General features: G+C 47.9%; 1 protein-coding gene across 3 annotated transcripts in view; it reads right to left on the bottom strand.

The window, feature by feature from the left end:
• Gsg1l (GSG1 like) overlaps positions 1-26,293 on the bottom strand; it is a 192,699-nt gene that overhangs the window by 22,808 nt on the left and 143,598 nt on the right. For 2 of the 3 annotated variants that reach the window (XM_085693050.2, XM_085693052.2), the window contains 2 exons: positions 19,885-19,996; positions 4,357-4,524 (listed from right to left, as the gene is read on the bottom strand). In XM_085693050.2, the coding sequence (XP_085549176.1) occupies positions 4,357-4,524; positions 19,885-19,996 (280 nt within the window). The remainder of the gene's footprint in view (positions 1-4,356; positions 4,525-19,884; positions 19,997-26,293) is intronic. The other variant, XM_085693051.2, reaches the window with a different exon arrangement.

The following is a 26,293-nucleotide window of genomic DNA, read 5'->3' as shown; positions in this document are numbered from 1 at the left end:
ATGTTTCAAAGCCCCCAGTCATTCAGAACCTGCCTAACAGCCCCTCATACTTTTGAAGGACTCTTGCAGAGAAAATTCCCAAAGGACCTGGGTGGCAGTGGGGGCAAAGTAGGAAGGGACAGCCCAAGTCCATCTGCCCAGCAGCTTCCCAGAGTATCAGTTTGTCCCCAGACCTCAGGAGGACAGACAGAGTGGGACGTAGACTCTTCTAATGATGGCAATGGGGGTAGCAGGAGTCAGCGCCCTGCTCTGACCACCATCATACCAAAGAGGCTCACACCTCCCAAGCTGTGCGCACCTGCCTGCCTCACACGGTGGCTCCTCCACCGGAAAACCCCTCACCACCCCTCTCTGCTCAGGTTAGCCTGTATCTGCCACACATTCATCACCAGGCCCAAGATTAGATGTCACAGTGACTATGTGGCCTGGGACGGCACTAGCCAGCTGTGTGGTCTTGAACAAATCACTGAACGTCTGTGTGTCTCAACTTGGCATGTGGAATGGGACAACATTTTTACCCAAACCTCCTAGAGATGCGGTGAAAATCAGTGGAGTCACATTTGGGTGTTGAGGGTGTCTGGGTCAGGTTGGGCTGTGACAAAAATCATTAATGACCCATCTGAAGCGGTATCCTGCCTCCATCACAGGGGGCTGCACTCAGAGGCCCAACAAGGCCATTAGGAGAAGGGACAGGGACACACACACACACACACACACACACATACATAGCCTTTGTATACCAGGCCCTGAACCCAGAACAACACAAGAGAACAAAATGTTAGCATTTCCAGATACCAAGGGCTCCAGATTCTCTCTTCCTACTCAGAAGACCTGATTGTTGGGTGCCTAGAGTCAAGTCACACAGAAGTAGAGGGACAGATCAGCCCATGACAGCCTTTGCTTCCCATCAGTCCTTCTGTGTGTCTTGCTGTCCCTGCTCTCAGCTGCTCTGCCCTGAAAAAGCCATGCAAAAAAGTCATCTGCTCTGAGCTGCTAGTAGGCAAAGAGCAGTACAAAAAAAAAAAAAAAAAAAAAAAACCGAAGAAAATAGAACGGAGCAGCAGAGCTGAAACATTCTCCGTGGAGGGAAAGGAAATCAAATTTGATGAACCTCTGCATAATGTTAAGTTATGAATGTGCAAAGTGATATTCCGTACATATGCTGTGAAGCGCTCATCGTGGGTCTGAGCTGTCCGGGGCTGCAGGAGCTGCGGCTTGACTGGGTGAGGTACACATGGTATGAGCTGCGCCCTCAGCAGCGCAGGGTGCAGTTTCCCCAGGTGGATTGTATTGAAGCACGGTGAGCAGTTGCAGTGTTAATGGGGCACGGGGGCGGGGTGGGGGCAGAACTTCAGATCATTTCACCACTGCTTTAAGGGAGCGCTGCCCCCTTCCAGTCCTGGCTATGGATACCTGGGCTGGGACAAGCTCCTGACCTGCCTGGAACGAATGGCCTCCTCCCTGCCAGGACACTGTCTGCAGACAAGGAGGCTGAAGCTAAATGCTAAGCAAGAGGGAGGCAGCATCCACGCTTCTCGAGGATCACTGGATCACCAGGAAAGCACCCATGAGTTCCTAGTAGGTTTCTGGTACAATCCTGGGGGTTCGGGTACTATCAGTGGAACACAGGTGATACTAGCCCCCAGCATAGGTATGTGGGACACACATGCAGAGAAGTGACCGGAAAGAGGGGTGAGTTGATATGCACCCCAGATGGAGCACCGCAAGTGCAAAGCTCTGTAGGGAAATCTCTGAGCGCCCCTGGGAGAAAGGAGGAGGCAGAGAAAGGTCTGGAATAATCAAAGATGGGCCCATCCTCCATCATTTGATATTCATGTTCTATCTCTGCCTGAAAATGTTTCATTGCCCCCTCTGGTCCTCCACATGCCCTGAGGGCACACCTCTGGGGCCACTCAGTTCTGCCCACTGAAAGTACTGCTTTTACCTCATTCTCTCCCCTCCTACCCCTCCCTACACCCCCATCTCACCCTGAACCCAAAGACCAGGTACAGGGCTCACCTGTCAGGTGGCTGCAATATTAACAAGGAAAAGAGAAAGGGGACAAGGAAGGAGGAAGGGATCGGGAAAGGTGGGCTCATGGCCAGGCTCCCACTCGGGGCTCGGGCGCCACTGGGAGCAAGCTAGATGCAGTTTCTCCTATGCGTAGCAGGCCCAGGCCTTTACCCACCACTGCTGACAGCCTTCTGGACATTCTAGCAGGCACCATGCCCTTGAGAAGGCTGACTCCCCAATCACAAGAACTTACTCTGAGAGTCCCATATACCTGCAGTAAAAGTCCCACCCCCACCCCCAGACACACAATGTCTGTGAGCACTGGGCAGGCATGCCCACGGTTTCAAAACACCTGTGTGGACATGAGCAGGTGCCTGGGTTTGGTGTTAATTCTGCTTCTTCCCACTGAGCGGCCTGATTCTTGGGGACATGACCGGCTTGAAAAGATTCCAACATTGAGCTGCACAGACCTGGGCCCACATCCTCCATTGCTGTGTGGTTTTAAATAAGTGTCTTCACATCTCTGAGTCTCATCTATCACATGAAGCCATCTATCACATCTATCACACGGGAGATCAAAAGGATGGTGTTAGATGCCTAGACACAGAACCCAGCACAGCCACAGCTGGCTGGCTTGGTCTTGGACTCCACTCAGAGGAAGGTGGTGTGGGCTGTGGTGAAGCTCATTGGGAGAGTAGCATTAGCATACGTGAGGCATTTGGTTCCACCCCCAGCACAGGGGAAAACAGAAGCACCCAGCGGGACACTGAGAGTGGAGACCCCAGGCTGAGTCTGCTCTTCTTATATTCCCACAGTATAGGAGCTCAGGCAGGATGTGCTGTGTGTGGTCAAGACAGGAGGCTGAGTGCTTCTGCCTTGCCTCTGCTGTTATCGGCCACTGCCAGCCTAGGAGGTGGGCAGAGGAGGGCAGCACTGGCCATGCTGGGTGGGGCCCACTTCCTGGACATGAAAGAGGCAATAAGGTGTTCAGGGTCTTTTATGGCCCAGAAGAGATTCCAGCAGCCAAAGCCGGGCAAGGCGGCACTAGACTGTAGCCGACCCCCAGGAATGACTTTGGATGAACTATGAAATAAGAAGAATGAGGTAGGTTCAGATCAATGAGCTGAGGCGGGACAGGAGACACCCCAAATACCAGGGGTCCCCCAGATGATTCTGAGGGTCTTCAGAAGAACAGTTGAGAGGAGTCTGGCCTAATGGGGTCTCCAGCTTCTAAAATCCTGACATCCATCCTGTACCCTATGTCTGCTTATCCTGCCGTGTATTACTCCTCCCATCAGTTTATCCATCTAACTCATCTACCCATTTGCTTCACTACTCACCCACCTACCCACCCAATCACCTAATGATCTAATCACTCAATTATCCATCTGTTCATCCAACAACTTACCTGTCTATCCCTCCATCCTCCCATTCACCCGTGTATCTATCCAACATTACCTACCTCATTCACCATCTATCCATCTACCTTATCTACCCACCCACTCACTTATCTGTCCATATACTCATTGGTCCATCTACCTGCCACCATTTACTTATTTACATACTTATCCAGATTTTAACCATTCAACTGCCCATTTATTCATCCAAGCATTCAGCAATCATCCATCCATCCATGTGTCCATCAACCCGTTCACTTATCTATCTAGTCACCCATCCACTATTTGTTGCCACCCATGTTATTCCCAGATCACTTCTGAATACACAGGTGATCAGGGTTCGTCCTTTACCCTGAGAAGTCATCAATCTCTGGTGACCATCACCAACCCTACTGCTGGATCCTTTCACACAGCACCATTGCAGGGCCCAAGAAGGAAGTCATCACAGTTCAGCCTTCTGGTCATAGCTGAAGTAGCCCAGGGCTGAATGGCTACCACTTACATGTTGTTCCTTTCTGAGTTTTCTATAATCTGGCCACATAAGTCCTAAGCAACCATTTTTTTTTAAAAAAAAAAGATGTATTTATTATGTATAGTGTTCTGCCTGAAGGTGTCCCTGCACACCAGAAGAGGGCACCAGATCTCATTATAGATGGTTGTGAGCCGCCATGTGGTTGCTGGGAACAGAACTTAGGACTTCTAGAAGAGCAGCGTAACCTCTTAACCTCTGAGCAACCTCTCCAACACAGTCCTAAGCAATCTTAAACTCACAACACTTTTGAAATCCCAGAAATCCCAAAGTCCATACTATCTCTTACCCAGCTTGTCCCAGCTCCAAGATCACCTCAGGCAGACCATTTGCTCCAGTCTTGACTGGAGTCTCAGGGATACTGAAGTCAGGCCCTGGACTTCAGAAGCCTAGCACTAGCCAGATGTATGCACTGACCTCTCCCGGAAGTACTTGATGGCCTCAGGATCTATGAAGGTTGGCTCCTCCCGGTAGCCCTGCTCAAAAACCTTGCGCTTGTGCCGGAACTCAATGACTGTCTTGGTGTAGGAGTTGAGCGTAGTGACAGACGCCGCCATGCAGCAGGTAAATGAACCCCAGGCCAAGCTGCCAAGAGACCAGAAGAGAGATGCCACAGTGAGGGTGGGCAGGGACAAGGAGCCTCATCCACATTTGTCTACCTAGCACAGCTCCAAGCCCTCAGGCCTGGTTCCCACTAGACTTTGATCTGGGGGAGTTACAGCGGTCTTCACATTGTACAAAGACACATTGTTCAGCCATTACTGTGAGAGCAAGGAGAGAGAATCAGGGACAGTTTTCCAGAATACAGTGATGACCAATACTGGTCCTGGTAGGATGAAGAAGTGCTGGCCAGAGAAGAACATTCTAGAAAGAAGGAGCAGGACATGCAAAAGCATGGAGGCATGAGGCAGCAGGATACATAAACACATTGTGGGAGGCAGAGATTCTGGAGTGGGGAAGACTGGAGATACTGAAGTTAGTACTGGAGAAGGAGGTGGGGCATGTTTAGCTTGAGGGTTAAGTTGCCTTTGCTCTCAGATGCTCCTGAAAAATATTCTTGGACTCTGTGCCATGCACCCCTCACATCCAATCTTGTGGCTAGCATGGATGTTGCAGGAATTAATAACCAGACTAGCGGCTGGCATACTGAGGAGCTCAGGAGAGGCTCGCTATCATTACTGCCATCACTGGGCAGGCATTCCTACTCCTGCTTCTTTATGACTCAAAGGACAAGTTCTCCCTCTAGGAGACGGAGCTCTTACGTCCTGCTCGGATGTCTACTCTGCATCTTTCCTCCTGTAGCTGCACTGCTTGGCCACTCTACCCGATGAGGGCACTGAACGCGTCACTAAGTCAGAGAACCTACCCTAGTTGTAGCCTTCATTTCTAGAAATGGCCTCCTGCCTGGTTCCTCTGACCTGGACTGTACACTCACAGTTGGTGCCAGAAGTGGGGAGCCCACCTGGCTCCAGTCCCACCGGCCTGATTTCCATCCAGGCTGTGGATCTCTTCTGATCTCATTCCACGAGCTCCTTTCTGTTCTCTCAGCACCACAGTACCTGAGAGCTCCAGGCTTTACCTGCCACCAGCCTACCTGGAGCCCTCTGAACAGGCCATCCCTAGTGCCCTATTATCGGGGCAGCCCTGCTTTCTTCTTGACAACAGCCTCAGCAAATCCCAGAAGGAAAGTCAAAGAAAAGTCTGTAGATTTGGCCTTTGTCAAATGGATCTTCAATAATCACTTATTTCCGTTCATGCCTAACTCACTAATAGATTTCTCACATCCTTTGGAGCTAATTTAGAGCTTCTAGAAGCCTGGAGTGTCTATAATAGACATTTTTAAGGTGTCAGCCTCTCTAAGGACTTTCATGCCCATTAAAATGTTCAATATGTTACACATGGTGGGGGGAGGGAGAGAGACAGACATAGAGACACAATGAGAACAGAGGGAGAGAAGGTGGGAGGGTGGGAGAGAGAGAGACAGAGACAGACACACAGAGACACAGAGAGAGACAGAGAAAGGGGGAGAGAAGAGAGAGAGAGAGAGAGAGAGAGAGAGAGAGAGAGAGAGAGATTATAGATGACTGTAGTCAAAGCTGATCTGATCAAGTACTCTCTCCTAAGCAATGGCGCTGAAATGCCATCTTAGTCTGTGATGTCCTGTGATGGAAACTCACAACCTGAGGTAGAGGAACGAAAAAGCACACTTGTTTGGAGAATTTGGTGTATGTTAGTTTGACTTGCCCAGTGTCCATTCCTACTCTGGTAACTACTTCCATCCACTTAGGCCACCTAGTTTGGGTGGATCTGGCCTGCTTTCAACTTCTAGGGATGAGCACCTGACTAGAACTGGCCAATCAAAGTGTTACTTCCTGTTGCCTCAGTCCTTGGCTTAGGGATGGGCCATGGTCTAGATCTGGATCAGGAGACACCATCTCAGAACTTCAGTTGGAGCTATGGAGAAGAGCCCGTATCGCTCCTGGGCTGCTGAGCTGGTGAACTGTCTTCCAGGAACTGCTGGGGACCATCTGGTCACCGCCCAACCTGAAATGTAAGCTGGTCCAGGAGAAAGCAGAGGAATTAAGGAGCCAATGCTATTGTCCTTGAACCTGTCTCTCATGGGTACCTTTGGAGTTTTCTCCATCAGTCAGTTTACACTGGCTTTCTGCCACTGGCAACAGAAATCCTAATTTACTTATCTGTGCAAACATCTTCTTTCGTGCAAGTTAGTTTTGAGGTAAATTTTCAGTCCTTACAGTCAGAAGTATTAACTTTAACCAAGCCTTTACTTTTACCCTGGTTGATCCCAGTAAAGGAAAGTCTGCAGGCAGAGATCTGAGCGAAGCAAAAAGGTTCGAGGGAGGGAGCCTAGTCTGTAGAAATGATGCTTGGGCCGAATGATGGTGTCTAGGTCAGAGGAATTGTCCTGGCTAGCTATTGTCAACTTGACATAAGTTAGAGTTACCTGAGAAGAGGGAACCACAATGGAGAAAATGCCTCTGTGAGATTGTTATGGGGGCATGCCTGTGGGTGCATTTTCTTAATTATTGATGGATGTGGCAGTGCCACCCCTACACAGGTGGTCCTGAATTGTATGAGAAAGAAGTCTGAGTAATCCCTGAGGAGTGAGTCAGTAAACAGCACTTCACCATGGCTTTAGTTCCTGCCTCCAGTTCCGACTTGGCTTGAGTTCCTGTCCTGACTTTCTTTTAGTGATGAGTTGTAATCTGAAAGTGTAAGATGAACTAAACCCTTTCCTCCAAGTTTGCTCTTGGTCATAGTGTTTTATCACAGCAATTGAGACCTAAATAAAAGAGAAGTGATCAAAAGCTTTAGGGATGGAGCCTAGGCTGTAGGGATAGGGCCAAGGCTGTAACAATGGAGCCTAGTATGTAGAGATGGTACCTGGGCTATAGGAATGGAGTGTAGGATGTAGGGATGGAGCTTAGGCTGTAGGAATAGGGTCAAGACTGCAGGGGTGCAGCCTAGGGTATAGAGATGGAGTCTAGAATGTAGAGATGAAGTTAGGGTATAAGGACAGAGTCAAGAATGTAGGAATGGAGCCTAGGATGTAGAATGGAGTCTATGTTTAGGGATGGAGTCTAGGATATAGGGATGGAGTCTAGGATGTAGGGATGGAATCTAGGATGTAAGGATGAAACCTATGGTATAGGGATGAAGCCTAGGGTGTAGGGATGGAGTCTAGGATGTAGGGATGGAGCCTAGGATGTAGGGATGGAGTCTAGGATGTAGGGATGGAGTCTAGGGTGTAGGGATGGAGCCTAGGGTGTAGGGATGGAGTCTAGGGTATAGATATGGAGCCTAGGATGTAGGGATGGAGTCTAGGATGTAGGGATGGAATCTAGGATGTATACATGGAGCCTAGGGTGTAGGGATGGAGCCTAGGGTGTAGGGATGGAGCCTAGGATGTATACATGGAGCCTAGGGTGTAGGGATGGAGCCTAGGGTGTAGGGATGGAGCCTAGGGTGTAGGGATGGAGCCTAGGGTGTAGGGATGGAGTCTAGGGTATAGATATGGAGCCTAGGATGTAGGGATGGAGTCTAGGATGTAGGGATGGAATATAGGATGTATACATGGAGCCTAGGGTGTAGGGATGGAGCCTAGGGTGTAGGGATGGAGTCTAGGGTATAGATATGGAGCCTAGGATGTAGGGATGGAGTCTAGGATGTAGGGATGGAATATAGGATGTATACATGGAGCCTAGGGTGTAGGGATGGAGCCTAGGGTGTAGGGATGGAGTCTAGGATGTAGGGATGGAGTCTAGGATGTAGGGATGGAGTCTAGGGTATAGGGATGGAGCCTAGGATGTAGGGATGGAGTCTAGGGTATAGGTATGGAGCCTAGGGTGTAGGGATGGAGCCTAGGATGTAGGGATGGAGTCTAGGGTATAGGTATGGAGCCTAGGATGTAGGGATGGAGTCTAGGGTATAGGTATGGAGCCTAGGATGTAGGGATGGAGTCTAGGATGTAGGGATGGAATCTAGGATGTATACATGGAACCTAGGGTGTAGGGATGGAGCCTAGGGTGTAGGGATGGAGCCTAGGGTGTAGGGATTGGGCCTAGAGTGTAAGGATCAAATCTAGGGTGTAGGGATGGAATCTAGGATGTAGAAATGAAACCTAGGATGTAGACATGGAGCCTAGGGTGTAGGAATATAACATAGACTACAGGGATGGAACAGAGACTACAGGGATGGAACAGAGGCTGCAGAGATGGAACAGATGCTACAAGGATGGAACAGAGACTACAGGGATGGAACAGAAACTATAGGGATGGAACAGAAGCAAACAGAAGCTTCTGGACAGAAAGGCAGGCTGACTTGTAGACCATGTCCACACCCCATCTACTCTTCATGTAGGATTTTCATTCAGAGGAAGTGCCATCCTGAGCTATCTCAACATTGCACATTCCAGTTATCACCCAGGAACATGAGACTCTCTACTGTCCAAGATTTTCCCATGTTTCTAGCGCAGCTGTTTAATTCTCACCTCCCGTGTCACCTCCTCAGTCCCACTTGCCATCTCTAATAAGCCTCAGTCTTCATTACACCATATAGTTTTCTTGAATCCCTCCCCCTTTAATCATCCTTTGATTTTTAAATTAATTAAAAATTGTAAGATACTTATAGATTAAAATGAAACTGTAATACACACAAAGAGATGGGAGGAGTTGTGTTGTCTTTAGGTAGTTTCCTTCAATTACAACATATTACAAAATGAGTGCAACTGTGATATAGTATCAGGACCATTACAGATGAAGTTTTTGTCCCACCAGGTTCCATGGCTGTTCAGTCTCAAAGAAATACACAGAGGCTTACATTAATTATAAACTGTTTGGCCTATTAGCTCAGGCTTATTATTATCTAGCTCTTACAGCTTATAATTAACTCATAATTCTTGTCTATATTTAGCCACGTGGCTTAGTACCTTTTCTCAGTAAGGCATTCTCATCTTGCTTCCTCTGCATCTAGATGGTGACCGATTCTCTGTTCTTCCTCTTCCCAGAATTCTCCTAGTCTGGTCGCCTCACCTCTATTTCCTGCCTGGCTATTGGTCAACCATTATTTTATTAAACCAATATGAGAGATAAATCTTTACAATGTACAGAAACATTATCCCATAGCATTTCTTTTTCTTTCTTATCAAAACAAAAATCCTGAATCTAATCTCTTTGTTTAGTTAATCTTTTTGTCCTTATCATTATCCATAACAACTTGGAACCAATATTCTAAACAAAAACAAACATCCATAATCCTTTTTTTGAGGGGGGAATGTGGGCATAGTTTTCTAGGTGCTTGTAATCTTATAGGGATCCAAAGAAGACTTAGAATTATGGTCAAATCCTGACTGGAGTATTCTTATTTCAGACAGCAGCCTTGAAGCTGTTCTGGATGCAGAACTCAGAGGAAACTACAACAGATTTTTCAGGGGTCTTCCTTGATCAAACCTTATTTTTCTTAACCAAGAATAAATCCACAGACTCTCATTTCCTGTGGAAACAAAAGTAAAGCCTCTTCTCCAAAGTAATATATCTTTTTACTTAAAACTTGAAGTCAAGACATTTTCCAAATATATAGGTTATATTAATCCAGCATCACTTATAATCTGTCTTTTAGCAGCTATTGCTCATTCCTCAGCAGTCAAAAATTCAAAGACAACACAATACATACATTATCCAGATTCTCTGTGCACTTTTTATCTTTACACGGCTTTTTAAAAAACTCTATTTCTTTTATTTTGTATTTATTTATTTATTCATTTATTAGTCTTTTGAGACAGGGTTTCTCTGTGTATCTTTGGCTGTCCTGGATCTCACTCTGTAAACTAGGTTGGCCTCAAACTCACAGAGATCTTCTTGCCTCTGCTTCCCAAGTGCTGGGATGAAAGGTATGTATCACCATGCCCGACTACTCTATTTCTTTTTTTTTAAAAGGACTTTCTATACCCTTTTTCTTTTCTCTTGTTTTGAAAAGAAAAGGGGGAGGAAATGCTGTGGGATAACACCCTTGTACACTGTAAAAATTTGTCACTTGTATTAGTTTAATAAAATGATGATTGGCCAGTAGCCAGGCAGGAAGTATAGGTGAGGTGACTAGACTAAAAGAATTCTGAGAAGAGGACAAGCAGAGACACAGTCACCACACAGACACAGAGGAAGCAAGATGAGAATGCTTTATTGTGAAAGGTGTCAAGACACACGGCTAAACATAGATAAGAATTATGAGTTAATTTAAGTTGTAAGAGCTAGTTAATAATAAAATTGAGAAATGAATGACTATGGGACTGGGCCCATACATACTTCCATCCACAATCAGGGTCACAATCACTACAGCATACAGTGGATCCTTCCTTTTGTCATTTTAGAGTCACACCCACTTTCTTCCTGACTGCCTCTGGTCCTCGGTGATCACTACTCTGCTCTTCATTTTTAGAATCTTACCATTTGCAGAATTAAATATAGGTGGAATCATACAGCCTGCATGTTGAGACTAGTTTCTTTTACTTAGCACTGTTCTGGAAGTGACTCAAGTTGGATCTATCAGTAGTTTTCCTATATGTATTGCTGAGAATATGTGTGTCCCCCACATCCTACCCGCACTTGCTTGGGTCACTATTTGTTGTTTTAGCTGGCTTAAGCAAGGTATGATTCTAGCTCATTGTGGCTTTAATGTACATTTCCTAATGGCTAAAAGTGTTGAACTTTTCATTTGCTTGTCTGTGATCTGCCTACCTTCTTGCCTGTTCACTTTTTAATTGAGGGGTTTTGTTGCCCTTTGTGGTCTTCTTCATTTGCAGAGTCCAGTTCTTTCTATGTACTAGCTGGATTAGTTGTTTTGTGTTGCTGTGATAACCATGATCAAAGGTAACTCAAGGAAAAGGGAGTTTACTTTGGCTCATGGTTCCAGAAGGTTAAGAGTCCATCAAGGCAAGGTGGAGGCATGGCAGCCACAGCAGGCCTGGAGGCTGGAGCAGGAAGCTGAGAGCTCATATCCTCAACGGTAGCACAAAGCAGAAAGTGTTACCGTAGGGAGGGCAGGAATATATAAGTACACCCTGCCCCTAGGGACGTACTTCCTCCAGCAAGGCTGTACCACCTTAACCCCCAAACTGGACCACCAACTGGGAACCAAGTGTTCAAATACCTGTGCCTCTTTCAAAACACCATGTCAGAGTAGCCATGTACCAGAGGTGTGGTTTAAGATGCTCTCTTGCAGTCGTAGCACATCTCCACAGCTTCCCAGAACACGTGTCTAACGCTGATGAAATCTGATTGATTGATTCTTTTCCTTTTATGCTTTTGATATGAAATCTAAACATGTTTGCTGAGGGTTTGTACCCAAAGGGTTTCCTCCTATAATTTTCTAAAACTTTTATATTTTTACGTCTTATGCTTAGGCCTGTGGTCTGTTTTAGTGCAAATTTACATGAAGGTTGGCTTTCTCTGGGTGTCCGATAGCTCCAGCGACGCTTGTGAGAAAATTTGTCCATACTCCACTGAACTGATTAGTACCTAGTCAGAAATTAGGTGGGCATTTGAATCTGCTCTTGAGTCCCTTTGTTCTGTCCCATTGATAGATGTGTCTACCCCCTCCCCCCACACTAACATCAGTATGGGTTACTGTAACTGTAATAGGTCTTGAAATTGGGTTAGCTGAGTCCCCCTATTTTTCTCTTTCTTTAAAATTATTTTAGCTATTCTATTTCTTTTGCATTTCCATCTGCATTTTAAAACATCCTAACTGTATGTATGTGTTATTAAAATTTTGATAAGTCCTATTAAAACCTGTATTTCCCATTGAGAATTGCTGTGGACCTCACGTTGAGTGTTTGATCCATGAACATGGTCTACCTATTAAGATTAGTGATTTCTGCAGGGCGGTGGTGGTGCATGCCTTTAATCCCAGCAATCAGGAGGCAAAGGCAGGTGGATCTCTGCGAGTTCGAGACCAGCCTGGTCTACAGAGTGAGTTCCAGGACTGGCTCAATAGCTACTGAGTAATCCTGTCTCAATAAACAAACAAACAAACAAACAAAAAAAGAACAAAACAAGATCAGTGATTTCTTTCATTGGTGTTTTCCAGTTTTTAGCATAGGAGTTCTAGAAACGCTTTATCGATCTAAAGCCTATGCATTTCATTTTCTTCCTAGTAGAAATATCATTATGCTTTTATTTTGTGTCCAAATTTTCACTGCAAGTTTATAGAAATAAAACTGACTCTGTGTTGTCTTCTTATGGCCTAAAGCTGTGTTTAATTCACGGATCCAGTCTGAGAAGCTTTGGTAGGTTCCCTGGCCATTTCTGCAGAAATGATCATTATCTGTCCATTCCTTTCTGATCCATAAGGCTTTTATTGCCTTTTATATAGAATTATGCTACCAGAACTTTCAGGTGAATAACAGTGGTGTTTTCAACACCATAGAGAAAATGTCCTTCGGTATTAGTTCAGTGCTGTCTACAGGTGCTCATCAGCTTTAGTTATCAAGTTGACATGCCCCGTTCTTCTTTGTTTTCTGGAAGAATTTTTTAGGAACATAAAATAGCTCCGGCGCTTTTTCTGTATCAGTTGATATGATCATGAGGAGTTTCCTCCTTTGGCTGCTAATGTGGTAAATGGCACTGATTGAGTTTCAAATTCTTCATCACTGGGTAACTCTGCTCAATATGGTCTGTGCCTCTTCTCTCGTACTCTGGACTCCTGCTTATGATTCTTTTGTGAAAGATTTTCAAAACTATATTCAAGATAGCTATTCATCTTCCTTCTCTTTTTTGCGCTATCTTTGTCTGGTTTTAATATCAGAATAACACTAACCTCATAAAATAAATTGCTAAATGTTCTCTCGTCTTCTATTATCTAACAGAAAATAGGTATTAGTTCTCATTTAAATGTCTGGCAAGGTATCCCAGGAAGAGCATGTGGGTCTTGAGGTGTCTTCTTGAACATTTTAAAACTATTATTTCAGTGTTCTTCATAGTTACTGGAATGTCCAAACTGGAATATCCAGTTATTTCCTTCTGGATGAGAAGGACCAGTCTGTGCTTTCAGAGAACTGCATGGGTTCATCCAATCGTCAAGTTCACGTGTAATATGTCCTTGCTATGCTTTTGATGTCCTCAGGGTCTGTCATGGCTGTACCTCATTTTCATTTTGAAACACTTAAGGTCTGTTGTCATAGTTCCTGAAAAGCAGAGCTTTTGCTTTGTTGATTTTTTACTTCTTTTTTTTCATTGTTTATTTTCAATTTTGCTCATTTCTACTCTTTTTTCTTTTGCTTGCTTTGGGGCTATTTTGCTCCGTTGCTTTGTTTGTTTGTTTTGTTTTGGGGGTTGTTGTTGCTGTTTTACAATCTTGGAGTGAAAACTTTTATTACTGGTTTAAAATATTTTCCCTCTTTTTAAAAAGATTCATTCATTTTTTTCATTCGTGTGTGTGTGCCTGTGTTCGTGTGTATGACCGCATGTGCCCATGCGTGCAGGTAGTCATGTGTATGTGTGTACACAGAGACCTGAAGGTATCAAATATCCCCCTCTCTCCCTCTCTGCCTATTCCTGTGAGGCAGGGTCTCTGCCCGAACATGTGGCCTGTACTTTGATGGCTAGGTTGGAAGCCCCAATGATCTTACGGTCTCTGCCCCACTCAGAGCTGGGTTTATACTTGTAGGAGCTGGGATCAGAACTCTGGTCCTCACAACTGAGCAGCAAGCACTCTTGGCCACTGAGCTGTCCCTCCAGTCCCACTCTTTCTCTTTGATAAGGAATCACTCGGCGCTGTTCTGTCCCCTCTTGGTGCTACTTTAGCTCCATAAGCTTTGGGATGTATTTTCATTTTTTCACTTCAGCATACTTTACAGTTTTTCCTGTGGCTCAGGGGCTGTTGAGAAGTGTGCTTTTTACTTTACAAGTGCTTCCCGATTTTCTTCCATCTTTGTTTGATTTCACTGTGGCCAGAAAACATATTTTATCTAGGTTCTTTTTCTTTCTCTTTTGTTTTTAACACCTGGAGTTTGTTAATGGTCCAGGATGTAGCCTGTCTTGGCATGCTACTTTAACAATGCACATTCAGCTGTCGTTGATGGGATGGTCTATAAACAGCCCATGGATGTTTGTTTGAGATAGTCTTAACCTGCAGCCCTAGCTGACCTGCACCTTACCATGTAGCTCAGGTTAGCATTGAACTCACATGGACCCTTCTGCCTTAGCCTCCCCAAATTCTGGGATTACAAGGGTAAACAAGCCATCATGTCTGACTCATTTGGGGGCATTTCTGCTGAGATCCTGGGTCTTGTTTGATCCTTCTACTTCAGCTGGCTTCTTTTGATCACATTCTGGCAAGGAAGAGAGCCCCACCCCTGGTAACTAGCCAAAAGACATAAGAACCAAAGTTTCTTTGAGGCCAGCCTGGTCTACAAGAGCTAGTTCTAGGACAGGCACCAAAGCTACAGTGAAACCCTGTCTCGAAACGACCCCCCCCCCACACACACAAAAGAACCAAAGTTTCCCACTAGGCCACCACCGCCATTTAAGGTGGTAAGGGATCCCTGACTTCTGCGGGGCAGGGGTCAGCCTTCCTGCTGCCCATCACACCTCTGCTGAGATATCCTGGCAGTGACAGGCAAGAGTGTGCCATCCTGCTCCTCATTGCCTTCTACAACTCCATGAGGAAGGTGGTTTCACCAGCTTTGGGTCAGCTGGCAAAGTCCCTGGCTCCTCTATGACTCCATGAGGAAGGTGGTTTCATCAGCTTTGGCTCAGCTGGCAAAATCCCTGGCTCCCCGCTGATGTCTCCAAGGGGGATGCACGGGGTGTTTGTTCTATCTGAAAAAGTCCAAGTCCACGCACCCCACACGGTCTTGACTGCACTGCATGGGAGGGCTTGCTGCTGGCCTGTGAGTGGGCTCCCTAGTCTGCTACCACTCAGCCAGTGGGGAAGCTGGGGGCCTCGGCCAGGTCTAAAGTAATAGCTCGGCTGTATCCTCAACTCTCTCCTTTCCATGCTGCCCAGGGTGGAGAACCACAGGGATCCCCTAAATGGGGGCAGCCGGGTGACTAGAACAGCAAAACTTCGCCTTAACGTGTTCATCTCCACTAGCAGCTGGTGAGCGTCAGTGTTAACTGTCCACCTGACAGGACCTGGAATCACCATGGAGACAGCCTCTAGGCATTCCCATGAGGAGTCACTCAGTTTCTGGACACGCCTGTGAGGAACTATGTGGATTAAGTCACTTGAGGTGAGAAGGTCCAGGCATTGGTGGTGATAGAGTTCCCTGGTAGCGAGGCAAGGAGAGGGTTCTGAGCTGAGGGGGCAAATGAGTTAACCCGGAGAAGATGAAAGCTGGTTAAAAGCAGATAAGAAAAAAAAAAAAGAGCAGATAAGAAGACATTGTTCCCCTCATGGGCTGGGGGTGGGGCTCAGGCTATGCCCCATCAACTCTTATCTTTCAGTCCGTCTTCTCCAGGCCCCCAGGTACCCACATAGGGCACAGCTTCAAGCCTCTGGGCCTGGAAACTTCTGGTGTCTGCAGTTCACACTGCTGAGCTGGTGCAGGGAAGTATGGGGGTGATTGGCCTGGTTTCACAGCTAAGAGCACAGTGGACACTTGGGGACGGGAGAGAAGGTGGTGTAACAGGAGAGTGTGGTTGTTCACCTCCTCCATCCCCTGGGAGACACAAAGGCATGCTAGAGAGTAGATCCAAAGGCACCGGTCTACCCCTCGGCAACGATCTACCCCTTGGCAGCGGACCCCAGGCCCTGCACAGAGAGGAGACCATAGCTGAACACGAAGGGAAGCCTCCTGCAGACAGCTGCAGACCGAGGGCAGACTATTCGACACAGGGCACCAATGCCTACCCCAGGCCACCCTCTAGGCCCAAGAGCATTAGGAACAAAATGGCTGCAGGGTCTCGGGGCTCCAAGGTACAGCCGTCAGGACACCTGTGGGCAACTGCAGCCCTTTCGCTGTACTGATCCTAGACAAAAAGAGGGCAGAGTTTCAACTGGCCACAGCCTCTGGGAAGAACACCAGCCAACCCAGCAAAACCCCCACAGTGGCCTTGGGGCCCTCAGGCAATCCTGGAGTACTACAGGTATCTGCTGGGACCAGCCGGCAGCATGGATGTCCAATAGTCCTCAGCAAAGAAACATCCCGAGGTTCCAGTTCCCATGGGGTCAGGGAGATGGGAAAGGAAGGAAGGGCAGTAGTAGGCATGGGACAAGGGGCTCGTGGTAGAGGGTCACCTCTGGTCCAGGAGACAAACTTTTCAGGGACCCAACTCACTCTTCTCCTATGTGGCAAGGCTGAACTATTTAGCCTCTTTGGGTCTTTCAAGTGTGTGTGTGTGTGTGTGTGTGTGTGTGTGTGTGTGTGCGTGCGCGTGTGTATGTGTGTGTGTGTGCATATTTGAGACAGGATCTCATATGTAGCCCAGGCTGGCCTCAAGTTCATAATCCTGGCACCACTTCCCAAATGCTAGAATTTCAAGAATGTGCCACTGGGGCTGGCTGTTCTCGTTGTTTCCAGTCTGCAGAGACTGCCTAGAATGGGGCTTGCTACACGTGCCCTGAGTTGGGAAGGCCCTCTTCCCCCCATATTTCGATCAAGAGCAAAACAGAGAAGCCAGTGTTTGCTCAGGACGACATCTGCACTCTCTTGGTCTTCCCAGCAGCATCGGGCAGAGGAGGCAGTGGGACACAGAGGAGAATGGGGAGTCGGAGGGCAGAGGTCAGTCACTCTTGGTCCTGCTTGAGCTACAATGTCGTCACCTAACACAGCTGGTTAGGTGCAGGGCAGGCAAGTCTTCCAACAAGCCAGAAACCTGCGCTGCCATGCAACAGTTTAAACTCTGCAGCTATTAGAAAACTACCAGTTCAGGTCCAGCAAACCCTCCACAGGCCGACTGGTATTTCAGGCAGTGGGCAGCCTCTGGGGCTAACTGTGGGACTCCTTAGAGACACACCCTCCACACCGTTACTACCTTTTTTATCTCACAAGTGGGGCCAATGACTTCTTGGGAGGCAAAGGCAGGCTGAGGGGGGCACTCGTCACGTCTGGTCTGGAGCTCGTGCTCCACTCAACTCTTACTCTACCCGGCCTTTGCTCCCAGCTGGATGCCCACCACTGTCTTGCCCTGCGTGGTCTGGGTAGGTTAAGGAGAAGTGAGACAGTCAAAGAGAAAAGCATCTTGGTATGCTCCCCAAATGTGGGCTGCTGGACATCTGGGTTATGAACAACTGAATGCTGATGACTGGGGTCCTTCATGGCCACTGTTGTTCACAGAACATCGGCCTTGTACGGATACGAGAAGCTGACCTCACACATACCAACAAGCCTGCCAAACCTGAGTGGCTATCTCAGCCTGAGTGACCCCAAAGCATGGCCTCTTCTTTGCTTCTGTCTATGAGAGTTGCTAACAAGGGCCACAACCCCTGTTCCTGGCCTTGACCCACAGAGTGCACATAGTGACACAGGATCTCACACACCAGGCTGCAGTTCCCACCCGAGTTTCTTGAAATGCTTGATCATGGGACATTGTCCCTAGGGACCAGCTACCACACACAGGTCTCCTCCAAAGAATTCTCAGCAGCCCTCAATGCCCGGTGTCCTAGGGTCCTCAGTCTTATTCTTCCTGATGGACTTCAGACTGGAGGCCGGGACCTCCTCACTCAGAGTGGGTCTCTTCCACCCTGACGTGAGCCAGGGAGGCTTAGGCAAGAATTTTAACAAATGGCCTCTCATATATGAAACAAAAGATATGGCCTCCTTTGGCCCTGGTGAGGTCCCACAGACAAGGAATGAGAAATGGGGCTGTCTGTCCCGCAGGCCTCTGTGACAGGAAGAGATGTGTTAGCCCTAACCCAGGCCTCGTGATAGGTGGCTTTAATCAGCCCTGCAGAATCTGATGCTATATCAGAAGCAGTATGGGCAAGGGAGCCAGGTCAGAGGGAAACACAAGGCCCATGGTCAAAAACAAAAGCAGGCTCAGCTATGGGAGCCCAGTACTACAGTGGAAGCCGGGGGCTGCTGGGTGCCATGGGGTGCAGACAAATCCTAGGGCTGTACTAAAGCTGTGTGACCCAGGGCAAGCAGTTTACCTTTTCTGAGCCCTGGTTCCCACATAGGCAACAGGGGGTCACTGTTCATGTGACCCAGCTGCTCGTGTCCTTGGTGGTAGCAGTCTAAGAAGTCTGTGGAATGCAGGTAAGGAACACCATGCCTAGAACACCTACCGCTCATCACCAGTGGCCACCAGACCACTGGACACAGGTCCCTTCTGCTTCCAGGGCTGTGCTCCTCAGGCAGGTTTCTCGAGTTCCCTGAGTCTCCTGAAGTCAACTGCCCCAGAGCCCTGTTGGGACCTGTGGGACTTGAGCCACCGCTGCCGCATCTCCAGCACCATGGAATAGCCAGTGTGCCCAGAGTCACAGTGCTCAGGAAATAAGCTGAATAAGCCAGCCAACGTGTGTCCCCAGCCTCCAGGACGAGGTCTAGACAGTCAGGCCAGCAACACTGTGGGCAAACACCCTCTTGTCTGTTAACAGCTCTCTCCACCATTGTTGCCTGTGTCCTTGTGACCCCCTCCACTCCCCGTGGAAGGGATAAGACTTGGGTATGACCCTTCGGCTCCTTCTCACTTCCCCAGGATGTAAGCCATGGGCTCATGGAGGGTCCCAGAAGCCAATAAAACCACTCTCACCTCCCCCCACCCCCACTTCCTACTCCTTCCCATCCCCCACCCTGACCTTTTCGATTGCAGTACATTTATTCATAAGGTATTCTGGAGTGGTGCTTGGCAACCATCTTCAGCACCACTGGGAGGAAAGCTGTTGGAGATGAAAGCTGTGATAGACTGAGGAAGTGGGAGAGAAAGACTGGGTCCCTGAGGAAGTCACCAGGTCTGGAGCCAGCAGTGTCTGAAGCAGGACCTGCAGGGGCCCACCCAGCATGCATTCCACCTAGACACTTGAGACTTACTACTAGCTCCAGAGGTGGGCCTGCTTGAGCTGAACCACCACTCTCGAGCCACTCCCCAGTTGCTGTGATCATTCAAGGGAAAGAAAAGGACCCGTGCCCCTCAGCCCATGCTGGAGAAAGAGAGGCCTCATCTCTGCAAGGGAGGGACACACTGGCCATGGGGAAGTCGCTTACTACCCAGAGTCCCATGGTCTCTCTGCTTAGACTGATGGTGCAGGATATTGTCACAACCCAGAGTCCCAGATAGTTGTATGTGCCCATGCACACAGCTTCCTTCCCCCACCCCCATCCCATACACCACCCACACGCTTGCTTCTGATTTAAACCAACGAGTAAGCACCCTTGTTCTTGTCAGCATGGGCTTCTGCCATTCACAAGCCAAAGGGTCCTGACACACTCCATTGTCTGTTCAGCATTACTCAGACTCTGGTACCTGAAGGTCAAAGGTTACTTACCAGAAGGACCACCCATAATCCCAAGAATGAGGTCTCCAGTCTTCAGGGCCAAGGCTCACGGTGACCTGGAACACCTGTGTGTACATCATGTGCGCGACCATTCCCAGGAGGCCTGTGGAGCAGAGCAGGTGTCAGGATCCAGGGAAGGACCTTGTCCTCTTCTCAAGCACCACCCGGCCCCCAGCCACTTGCCAGCTGGCCTGTTCGAATTGGGAGAGTTCCTGGACCCCATGGAAGGGACCTTATCGGGAGCAGAGGCTGGGAGGCTGCGGGTGGTCCAGAGGATGGAGGGCAGCCCTGGGCAAATTTAAGTGAAGCAAACAGGTGTGTGTTAGAAACAGGTTCCTGAAAGGGGCCACAAAAGTAAGTATTTGAGGCTGGGGCCATGGGGTCTCTGTTAAAAGTATTTAACTCATCCTGTGGGTGATATGGGAACTAATGGGTTTCCCCGTTTTATTTACAAAGCAGACAAGGGGCTGGGTCTAGCCTGCAGTCATGTTTACTAACAACTGTGTTAGAAAGGCCATGTGGCAGAAGTGGTCTCTGGAGTAATTTTCAAAGCTTGCTGTAGAGCAACCGTTCTCACAACTGTTCTCAACCTGTGGGTCTTCGGCCCCTTCCACAGGGGTTTCCTAAGACCATCAGAAAACACAGACATTTATACTACAAATCATAGCAATATCAAAATTAGTTATGAAGCAGCAATAAAAATAATTTTCTGGTTGGGGGTCACCACAATACGAGGAACTGTATTAAAGGGTTGCAGCACTAGGGAGGTTGAGGACCACTGTTGTAGAGGGACATAAAATCAACTTCACAACCAGTATTTTGAAAAGGACAGGCTAGTGTATAGTTTGAATCTTAAATGTCCCCATTGGAACGTCCCCAGAGGTTCAAGTTTTGGACACTTGATCTTGATGCAGCTGGTGGTGCTTTTATGGAAACTGTGGACACCTTAGGACATGTGACCCCACTGAAGGTAGCCACAGCTTGGACCCATTATCCCTGCCTCTCAACCCGTCTTGTTCTCTGCCTCTTGGTCCACCATGATGTAAGCAGTTGCTGTCCATATCCTTGCTGCCAAGAACGAGCTGTACAGCCTGCCTCCCCCACCATGGCAGACTTAAAGCACAAATCAAAATAAATCCTTTTCCCTTAGGTTGCTGCTGCCAGGTATTGTGGTTACAGTGACCAAAAGTATCATATGGCACAGCTCAATGTGGCTGAAGCAAATGTGCTGTGGCTCTGAGCGTGCAACACTGTGCTCTGAGCGTGCACAGTGTTGTGAGTCGGGATATCTCACCAGTTGGAGCACTCTGAGCTGGAGGAATACTGGGGTGGGTTCTTTTCTAACACATGTTTCTGTGTGGTTTGGGGCTAAGCTCTTGACCTCTCTGAATTCCCAATCGTTCCATCATCCCCAAGACGAGGATGGTGGCAAGTGTGGGCGATCTCAAGAGACTCAAGAAAGGGCAAGTGTTGGTATCTGATGCCCACCAGGCACAAATCATTATAGCCACTAGGTTTATTACAAAACAGAGCACATCTCTTTGGGAGCAGGTTATAAACTACCATTGTAGGCCTCCTCTTTGGCCAACCGTAAGATACAGACTCCGTCTTAAGGAGGGAGTGTCGCGAGCAAGAAGGTAGATACACAGAGTATAACAAAAGTTATATCACCATGATGAAGGTCATCACACAAGGCTCACGCTCTAAATTCCCAACTACTGTCCTAAGCTAATCTCCCCAGGGCTGCTCACACGTGTGATTATCTTAGCTGAAGGTCAGGTCCAGTCTCTAACAGAAGTCTCTGATTTGAGGGTCAAGATCCTAGGGAGACTCCCCAGAAGATGAAGGCGGGGTCTCTCCAAATGTGCAGAGCAGAGCCTTGCTCTTGGTCTCTTATATACTGTCCAGTGGGTGTCACAGGGTCTAGGACTAAGTCTGGTTATCTTGAATGAGTGATGTCACTAAGTTCTGGTTATCAGGTGCAACTTTTGGGTATAGTGGGGATCCTGACTAGGCTATTTCTAGACAAGTCTAAAAGGCATAGTCTGCTGTGCTCATTACAAGGAGACAGTCCTGATGAGAGGAAGAAAGGAGACCAACATGTTCCAGTTCTCAGGTAACATCATCATTGAGGGAGTTGAGACCGGAGTCCAGGGCAGGAACCTAGAGTCACGAGTTGATGCAGGGGCAATGGATGAATGTTGCTTACTGGCTTGTTCCTCATGGCTTGCCCAGCCTGTATTCTTATAGCTCCCTGACCCAGGTGTGGCTCCTCCTACAGTAAGCTGGACCCACCCACATCAACCACCAATCAATAAAATAACCTGCAGACTTTTGCCTATAGGCCAATGAGATGGGGGCACTTTCTCAGTTGAGGATCCCCCTTCCCAGATGACTCCAGTTTGGGTCAAGCCGAAAAAACAAAAGCCAAAACCCTAACCAGGACAAAACACTAACCAGATTCAGATTGGTTTGAATTTTGTTGTTGTGTGGTTTGTTTTATTTTGCTCTGGATTTTGTGGTTGTTGTTGGCCTAAACCTTACTATATAGATCAGGATAGCTTTGAATTTAATCTGCCTTATTCTGGGCTCACCACCACACCTAGCTCCCAAATACTCTTAAAAACTTTTCTTGGTGTGTGTTGTATACGCTATGTAGTATGTGTTTAGATGTGCGAGTGTAGGGCCAGAGGCATGTGGGTGTCTTTGATTGCTCTCCACTTTATGGAACCTGGTGCTCATCAATTGCCAAAACTAGCTGGCCAGTGAACCCCACGGGGTCCCCCTAGCAGTGGGATGGCAGGGTGCACCGCCACACCCGGCTTTTTGTGTGAGTGCTGGTGATCCACACCCGGTGGTCACGCTCGCCTGGCAGACACTTTACTGCAATCCTCCTCCCAGGGCTCCAGACGGTCTTATGACCAGGTCTCTTCCCATGCCGCTAAACAGGAGGCAAGAGAGACATGGTGCTAAGAGAAGAAACTGTGGTGACGGCGGATGGAGTGAAGGGGGCAAGGAGATGGGAGGGGAGGGGATGCCTCATGCTTTGCTGTGTGGAGGTAAGCATCTAGCAACTCTTAAAAAAAAGAAGGCGGGCAGAAAGGGAGGGAAAGTCCTACTTATACTGTTTACCAAATCTCACAGCCAACCTTGAGCTACCAAGGCGACGTCCCAAGAGTGGAGCAGAGGAGAGGGGTCCACTGTGGCCTCCTGAGCTGAGCCACAGCCCTCACGGGACCCCAGGGCTCTGAGACAGAGGATTCCAGGCTGCTGTCAGTCTCGGGCCAATGGCAGGTGCTGAGTCCCCGTGATGCTGATCCCAGGCCTTACCAATGCTTGATGCTGTAAAGTATTGAAGATCTAATCATCCCATGGCCACACTGTGTGCTATTGTCCCATAATGCCACTGAGCTGGGCATTGCTATGTTTATTAACTGTTCCTGCTTCTTCCCCTCTGAATATATGTGGTCGCATCATTCCTCAGTCTTGTGTGTGTGCGGTGTGCATGTGTGGCGTGGTGTGTGTGTGTGTGTGTGTGTGTGTTATGTGAGAGTCTATGTGTGGTATGTGTATGTGTGGTATATGTGTCTGTGGTGTCTGTGTGTGTCATGTGTATGTATGTGTTGTGGGTATTTGTATGTGGTGTGTGTGGTGTCTGTGTGTGTGTGGTAGGTAGGGTGTAGAATGTGTGGTGTGTATGGTGTCTCTGTGTGTGTATATATGGTATATGTGTCTGTGGTATCTGTGTGTGTGTGGTGTGGCAACTGTATGTATGTGTTGTGGGTATTTGTATGTGATGTGGTGTGGTATGAGTGTGTCTGTGGTAGGTAGGGTGTAGAATGTGTGGTGTATGTGGGGTGGTGTGTGTGTGGTGTGTGGTGTCTGTGTTTGTGTATGTAGTGTGTAGTATAAGTGTGTGGTGTGGTATGTGTTGTGGGTATGAGTATGCAGTGTGTGTGGTGTATGTGTGTGTGATGTGTGTACTGTGTGGTGTGTGGGCACACTTGTGTGCAGGTTCTTCTGGAGGTTGAGGAGGATTCATACATTCATACATGTAAACACCCCACAGGAACATGTACATCTGACATACACACACTGTAGCTACCACACCACAGACACACACTACACCCCCACACATATACCATTCACCATAAACATAGATCACACACTCCACACACGCACACACGTGTGCAGGTTCTTCTGGAGGTTGAAGAGGATGCTGGGTGCCTGGTTTACTGTTCTCTATCTTAGTCCTTTTGGGACATGGCCTGTTATTGAACTTGGAGCTGAGCCGGTGGCCAGCAAGTCCCAGCAGTTCTATGTCTGTGCCACCACAGAATTGGTACAGGTGTGCACAGCACGGTGCCCCGCCTTATATGTGGTTTCTGAACTTTAGAGCTCAAGTCCTTGTCCTGGCTCACATGTCTCTCAGCCTGGCCCAGGTGCATTCTCTAAACCTGTACCTCAGGGACCTGGGAAATGCTCAGTGGATCACATTCCTGCTATGCTAGTGTGAGGAGGTCCTCATATAAAGCTCGGCATGGCGTGCTTCTGCAAGTCCAGCACTGGGGTACGGGTGGAGAGAGATGATCCCTGAAACTCACTGGCCAGCCTGCTTAGCTGCCCAGTGAAAGACCCTGCCTCAAAAAAGAAAGGTGGAGACCAATAGAGCAAGGCACAGACATCAACCTTGGATCTCCATGTGACATTCATACATGTAAACACCCCACAGAAACACGTACATCTGACATGCACACATTGTACCTACCACACCACAGACACACACTACACCTCCACACATATACCATGCACCACAGACATAGACCACACACTCCACAGACACACACAAACACCACACATACCACACATGCCATACCACACCATGGACATATCCAACACACACCACACACATACTCTCATACATATACTGTAAACACTCATACAAACCACATACACACCTCCACACACATACCATGCAGTCTCACATAACACACATACACATATACCACATATACACACACATCATGCACACATGCACACACACAAACACATCACTCATACACCATGCAATACACATACACATACACAATCTCTCTGTGTCTTAGTAGAGGTTCTTTATGTACCCAGGCTACTAATCCTGGCTGCTGCATGGTTGGCAAGGTGACTGTTTTTTTCTTTTTCAGTAATAGGTTTTTTTTTTTTTCATAGAAGTTTGGTTGTCAGACACAGAGTGCTCATATCTTGCCCCACTCTCAGCTCAGCAGTCAACTTCTTGCCCTGCTATGAGGAGCCAGAGTCTGAGCACTACTATTCAACCAAAGCTCATGGCGAGCCCCATGACTCCTGTTCATGCAGCACACCCACGGGCCAGGCAACTCTGGAGTGACGCACGTCCACCATGCAGTGCCCTCCAAAAGAGTTTCAGGTCTCGAAAACTCTCCTGGCTCCACCTGCTCACCTTCCTCCTACGCCCCATAGGCCGACTGTAGCCTCTAATCCGTTTCCCTGTCCCCACGGTCGTGTGGTGATGCTGGAGTCAGTGAGTCTCCCCCTGGCTTGTCACCACGCATTAAGCACTTTAGCTCCCTCCATGTCTTCTCATGCCTGGAATGTTCATTTGTTTTTATTTCTGAAGAAACGTCCAAGATATGGAGGACCGCAGTTTGTCCATTAGTCTCCAGAAGGAAGGCATCTTGGTTGCTCTAAGGTTTGGGCAACTATGGATAAAGCTGCTTTCGCCTTACATTTCTGCAGTGGGTTGAGTCATTTATCGGCCTTCTCCAGCTTTGCTTCTTGTCTCCTGTCTTCCCCAACACACTTACGGAAGTTTATGTCGGTCCACCCAGACTCGGGTTCAGTTGTTGCATGGTGTGAGGGAAGGATCTGACTTCATTTTCTCAGCGACTGGCTTATCGCTTTGAACCCCGACAGGCGGTTCCTTCTTTCTCCACTGGTTTTAAATGATTCTTTTATGAGGGTTGAGGATACCAAAAATTCCCAAAACCCAAAATGCTCTGAAATCGCAAACTCCTTCAGTGCTGACGAGCAGCAGGCTTGCCCCCTGACTTCATGTGACAAGCCACAGTCAAAACACAGGTGTGAACATCACATAAAAATTTACCTTCTGGCTGTGTCTGAGGTGTAGATAAAGGAAAAATGAACTTCCTGTTTAACCTTGGGTCCCTCCCAAGATACCTCATTTGCATACGCAAATAACTTAAATATAAAAAAAAATACTCTAAATTTTTCTGGGCCCCAGCAGCATTTCAGATGAGGGATGCTCACCCCCACACCATTCCAAGTCTTCTAATATATGCAGCTCTATTTCCTAGCCCATTGCCCATCCCGCCTGTGTTCTGTCCCACCAATCCAGATACCCACTACACATGCTGTGTCAATA

Source organism: Myodes glareolus, chromosome 7 (genome assembly GCF_982192425.1).
Source record: "Myodes glareolus chromosome 7, mMyoGla1.1, whole genome shotgun sequence".
Lineage (NCBI taxonomy): Eukaryota > Metazoa > Chordata > Mammalia > Rodentia > Cricetidae > Myodes > Myodes glareolus.
This window is presented reverse-complemented; position numbering and strand designations above follow the sequence as displayed.